The sequence below is a fragment of the Aplysia californica genome, unplaced genomic scaffold (genome assembly GCF_000002075.1).
Source record: "Aplysia californica isolate F4 #8 unplaced genomic scaffold, AplCal3.0 scaffold00382, whole genome shotgun sequence".
NCBI classification, from domain to species: Eukaryota; Metazoa; Mollusca; class Gastropoda; order Aplysiida; family Aplysiidae; genus Aplysia; species Aplysia californica.
Window position 1 is genome coordinate 33,322 of NW_004797652.1, and position 6,409 is coordinate 39,730.

General features: G+C 45.8%; 1 protein-coding gene across 1 annotated transcript in view; it reads left to right on the forward strand.

The window, feature by feature from the left end:
* LOC101852864 (high affinity cAMP-specific 3',5'-cyclic phosphodiesterase 7A) overlaps positions 1-6,383 on the forward strand; it is a gene marked incomplete at its 5' end in the record, with an annotated part of 14,529 nt that extends 8,146 nt beyond the window's left edge. The window contains 5 exon segments of the mRNA XM_013085528.2: positions 593-674; positions 2,630-2,695; positions 3,046-3,142; positions 4,284-4,364; positions 4,762-6,383. Of these exon segments, the coding sequence (XP_012940982.1) occupies positions 593-674; positions 2,630-2,695; positions 3,046-3,142; positions 4,284-4,364; positions 4,762-6,032 (1,597 nt within the window).
* Positions 6,384-6,409: the final 26 nt, after the last annotated feature.

The following is a 6,409-nucleotide window of genomic DNA, read 5'->3' on the forward strand; positions in this document are numbered from 1 at the left end:
GAGAGAGAGGAGAGAGGGGGGGGGCATGGTAGGTAGACATATTGATAGACAGACAGAAAGACAGACAGGTAGACAGACAGATAAACATACAAAGAAACAGGCAGATGGACAGACAGAGGGACAGAAAGACAGAGGAACAGAAAGAGAGAGGGAGACACAGAAATAAAAGAAAGTGAGAGAGAGTTTGTGTATTCTTGTGTAAGCTTTTATATGTCTAATTTCTGTTTGTTTATTACAGATAAGAGTTATTGGGTGTGTATATCTGTACGTGTGTGGGCATGCATGCATGTGTGTGTGTGTGTGTGTGTGTGTGTGTGTGAGTGTGTGTGTGGGGGGGGGTGTAATTTCTCTTCAAAAATTGCAGATATGAGTTCATCTTCTAAGAGAGTGTTGGCGGGTGCTCTGATATGATTTGCTCCTTTTTTCCTACCAAATGTAATCTGTCGTTATCTCTCCTCTTTCTTTTCTTTGTATGTTACTTCCTTGTAATACCTCAAATCTTCAGTACTTTTATGTTGTCTATTTGTTTTAAAAGTGCCTTAAAACATTTGCTAAAACTAAAACTCATATTATTCCTATGTGTGTGTTCCAGGTGTGAGTTTATTCGTCTGCTGAGAGTTTTAATCTTGGCCACAGATATCACCAGGCAACAGGAGTTCCTGCTTAAATTCAGTGTAAGGACACAAGGGGACATAGGACATGTGGGGACATATGGGAGACATGTGGGGGCATACATGGGACATGTTGGAGATATACTGGGGATGTGGGGACATACAGAGGACATGTGGGTATATCAGGGGACATGTTGCATATACATGGGGGGACGTGTGGGTATATGCAGGGGACATGTGGGGACATGTGGGTATATACAAGGGACATGTGGGGACATGTGGGTATATACAAGGGACATGTGGGGATATACAGGGGGCATGTGGGTATATACAGGAGACATGTGGGTATATACAGGGGACATGTGGGGACATGTTGGTATATACAAGGGACATGTGGGGGCATTTGGGTATATACAGGGGACATGTGGGGACATGTTGGTGTATACAAGGGGCATGTGAGTATATACAGGGGACATACAGGGGGACATCTGGGAGCATACATGAGACATGTGGGGGTATACAGGGAACATTAGGCGACATGTGGGGGTATACAGGGAACATTAGGGGACATGTGGGGGTATACAGGGAACATTAGGGGACATGTGGGGGTATACAGGGAACATTAGGGGATATACAGGGGGCATGTGGGGACAAGCAGGGGACATGCGGGGAAATACAGAAGACATGTGGGTATATACAAGGGGCATGTGGGTATATACAGGGGACATGTGGATATATACAGGGGACATGTGGGTATATACAGGGGACATATACAGGGGACATGTGGGTATATACAGGGGACATACAGGGGACATGTGGGTATATACAGAGGACATGTGGGGATATACCGGGGACATGTGGGAATAAACTTTTAGTTATAGTAAGAGTTTTACGGCACTTGCAACACAATAAGGTCATATAGGTGCCGAAGATTAGAAGTGTTACGAGACAGTAAGATAGAAACATAAAAAAGAAGGAGAAAAAGGAGGAAAGATATTGACGATAGATGTTTGATAAGAGAGAAGGAGCAAACCACACCAGAGCCTCAACCAACAACCCTCCTGATATGTGGGGATATACAGAGGACATACAGGGGCTAAACAGACTACAAGGGACATACCAGGGATATACCAGGGATACATTGGAGGACACACAGAGGACATATGGAGCACATACAGAGAACATACAAAAGACATATATGGGACATATAGGGGACATATAGGGGACATACAGGGGACATACAGGGGACATATAAAGGACATACAGGGGACATATAGGGGACATACAAAGGACATACAGGGGACATATAGGGGACATATAGGGGACATATAGGGGACATACAGGGGACATACAGGGGACATATAGGGGACATACAGGGGACATACAGGGGACTTATAGGGGACGTACAGGGGACGTACAGGGGACATACAAAGGACATATAGGGGACATATAGGGGACATATAGGGGACATACAGGGGACATATAGGGGGATACAAAGGACATATAGGGGACGTACAGGGGACATACAGGGGACATACAGGGGACATACAGGGGACATATAGGGGACATACAAAGGACATACAGGGGACATAAAGGGGACATACAGGGGATATACATGGAACAATGAGGGGCCACATGGGGGATATTCAGGGATATTGAAAACATAAGGGAAACATAATGTGGAGAGACATAGAGGGGACATACAGGAGACAAAAACTATGGGGTTATGAGTATGTCTATCCACATATTTGTGCATTCATGTAATTCTATGTCTGTAACTGAGTAGTTTGACACGTATGAGTGGTGGTTAGCTAGTGCTCTGATGTGATTCGCTCCTTCTTTCCTGTCCAACATCTATTGTCCTTATCTCTCTTCCTTCTCTTTCTTGTATCTTACTCTCTAGTAGCACCTCTAATCTTTAGCATCTATATTATATATAACCTAATTGTGATGCAAGTGCCATAAAACTCATACATAAACCTAAAACAAAAATAATATGTATCCTTTTGTGTCGACAGCGTTACATTGAGAGCGGAGAGTTTGAGTACCGGCGAGTGGAGGAGCACAGGCACTTTATGTTACAGGTATGGTACCTTGAATGTCTCTGGCATATTTCTGCCTGTCTTTACGTATGTTTGTTTTTTGCATGTGTATGAATGTGCTTAGGCTGTCTTTGTGTGTATGTAAATCTATCTATATTTACTTTAAAAAATATATCTGTTTATGTGTAGAGTATACAAATGGATATTTGGAGGGTGCTGTGGTGTGGTTTTGGTCCTTCTTTCTTGTCAAACATCTGTTCTCCTTATCTTTCCTCACCCCCTTCCCCCGCTCTTTCATATGTGCTACAGTGCAAATTGCTATTTATATTCTGCCCTCCTCTCTCCACCTTCCCACTTTGGTCATGTTCTGTATCCTTATATGTCCCTTTCAGATGGCGCTCAAGTGTGCCGACATCTCCAACCCATGTCGGACCTGGCTGACCAGTCGTCGTTGGAGCAGGCGTGTTTGTCGAGAGTTCTTCACACAGGGTAAGCATAAGCAGCACAATATTCAGCTGACAGGCACACAGTAACACAAGCACACACAATTAATAGTTTACACAGGTAATACAAAATATGACTCTTAGCACTACTCACATGCGCACACGCTCGTGCAGGTACGGACTAACAGACGCATAGCGCTCCGCTGAAAATGAGCACCATACACTCAGTACACTAGGTAACTCATAACTGCATACACCATAACACATGGCATGCTCACACTCTTCACAACACATGATACAACACACACAATATATAGCATATGCACCACAAGCAACACAATGTATAGACTGTTCAGTGTAGGACTGTCAAACATCACTTTTTAATTTAGTGTATTGCGGAGTCTCACACTTAGCAGTGGATATGATGTGGTATGTCCTCAAATCAGCGCATCGTACAAGCCACACACTTCAAACAAGACATGCTTTACTACTGCTGGGTTACTTAGTTAGAGAACAGGTATCATTGCAGGTGATACAATGCCATAGCTACTCCTCCCCCATCTTCAGGATCCATGAAAGGATTGGCTTGCTGATCGAGCCGAACATGACATGCTTTATATATAGATCCTTCATGTTTCACCAGTCTGTACGATTTTGCCTTTATTCTAGCAAATCTAAATTTGAACTGGAACCCTTCTTGATAACAGCTTTTCTTTCTGTCACTCACACATGTTTCATAATGAGCATGACACATTGCACTCAAATCTGGGTGGTCTTTAGTGCTGTGAGCTGCCAGGGCTTTTTTTAATGAGGAGATAAAGATGGTGAGTAATGTGTTCAATATGTGCATGTATGTAGTTCTATATTTACTTCATGGTCAACAAAAGGAAAGAAAAAGACTCATCTGTCTTTTTCCAGAAAGTTATCAGAGAGAATGGTCACAGGGCCTTTTTTTGTCTGACGGCTTTTCAATGGTCTCTTCCCCTGTGATTTTATGAGCTATCCTATGGTGCTGGTCAGTTTTCTAGACTCTGAACTCTTCTGATAAAATCCAAGTTGTATGTTGTGGAGTTCGAACACAGGCCCTTGCAATCATAAAATGAGATTCAGATCCACAACTGCCCTTTGTTGACTGAAACATTTTCTGTTTTGTGTAATTTGAACCCACCCACTGTTGTATTCCCCAGGTGACACGGAGCGGGCACTCAACCTCCCCGTGACTCCATTGTGTGATCGCCATGGCAACACGGTGGCCAACATACAGCATGGTCAGTGCCTTAATGAAGGACTTTTTGTTTGAGTAAAGAAAAGCTCGTAAACATCATAGATGTTTAGCACAGGGAAAAAGTAAGACAGACTAACAGAAACAACAGAGAGAAAGAAAAGATTTAAGAAGAACCTTCCAGTAATGCCCTCCAACCGGCTTTATGAGACTCTAACTCACCACCACAACAAACAGAACCACAATGACCTAGAACTCTTTATCTCCAAGGGGGATAAACCCGCTATGCGGGGGCGAAAGAAGGAAGAAAGAAATTAACTGGAGGAGTAGAATAAGGATGAGGATATAGATTGTTCTCTGTATGTTGCTCTGCACCCCCCCCCCCCCCAAATTCATGCAGTTCATTGTGAGTTCACAGCCTTTCTTTCTTTTCTTTTTTACAGGGTTCATGCAGTTCGTAGTGAGTCCATTGTTCTCTGCTTGGGACCTGTTCCTGGGTTCTAAGCTCAGTGCTCAGTTGTTGGTCCACTTAAGGCAGAACCAAGCCAGCTGGCAGACAGTAATGGACAAAGAGACAGATGGACAAGAGCTGGACACTGACCAGGAAGGAGATTTTGAGGAGGAGATGGCTGTTGTGGAAGACAGGAAGAAGGAGAGGCGTTTGGAGAAGAGTGGGGATGAGGTGTTTGAAGAGGGGATAAGGGAGGATGTTGCTCACCACACGGTGCATGGCAGATGTCTTTCACAACCAGAACTAGACCTTGAAGGAGCGAAGAGGGGAGTAGAGGAAGGAGGGAGTGCAGAGGAAGGAGGGAGTGAGGAAGACGACGTGGTTGAGAATGACGTGAACTTACTGTATCGGTACCCCACCACAGACTCGGAACTCAGCGAGCACAGTGTCCGTGGTTTGAGTCCCGCCAGCGAGGACAGTGAGCCTGCAGTCTGTCAGTCTACCTCCTCTATCAGAGGCAGGCGTTACAGCGTGCCTTACATCCGGAGGGACCTGTCCTTCTACCTGGGCCTGCGCCCTGGCTCACCGGGAGATGCGGCTTTCCTCCGCCGTCAAAGTCTACCTGTCAGCGCTCTCTACCTCCGTGGCTTTAACACTTACACAGACAGTGGGCAGGTGGCGAGTATTCCACAGTCTCACTGTTTATCAATGGATGCACTTATCGCTCGGCCCAAGATCAGCAACCTGCGGCCGGGGATGGAGGTGACTGTCCTTGACCCTGTGTCCTTCACTCCGCTAGGGAGGCAAACATTGGTGCTCCAGGGTGGGTCTGTGAGCTCAGCACAGAGTATAGAGGAGGATGTCAGTGACACCAGTGGACAGCTGACGTCCAACCTCCCGACCCTTGACCTGAACATTGCTCCCCATAGACAGCAGGAGCTACGAGGCTTGTATCCTGACCTTAACCTCAATATCAGGGAGGAGCCTGTTGGCCTGGCCTCCAGCTGGCCCAATGTAGCACCACGTAGAACCACCACAAATGGCTCAATCCCACCTCGGACAGACACATCATTAGTGACACACGACCCGTCCTCACAAGTGAAACATGTTGCACGTTCGGACGATGTAGAGCTGGGTATAGAAGGGGAGAATATCTCGTCTCAAAACCCATCCAGTGTCACTAGCCAAGAACATCTACCGCACAAAAACCACCACTTCCCCAGCATCGCTCAACTCCCACCACAGCAGCAGCAGCAGCAATGACTGCATCGAGGCCCGCTCAACATCAGTTCTGTCCCCTTAGCCGGTTGTCTTTCAGGACCAATGCCCTCACACCCATAGTGATGAAAGTATGACTTTGTACTGGTACATGCTCTCATAAACACTGGAGGCTACTGACACGTAGACTTACACTTTCAACCTCTAACCTCTGCTGTACAGGTCAGTTTCATGTTACTACTATTGTCATCAATTCCCACATCCCATCCCCCAATCTGCTGATAAATCCCAACACTCCTGTCCCTCTCTACTGCTATGGTACAAACAAAAGGACCTGAGAGAGAGATAGAGAGAGTCAGAGAGAGAGAGGAGGCGAGAGGGAAAGAGAGAAAGCGAGAGAGAGAGAGGGAGAGAGAGAGAGA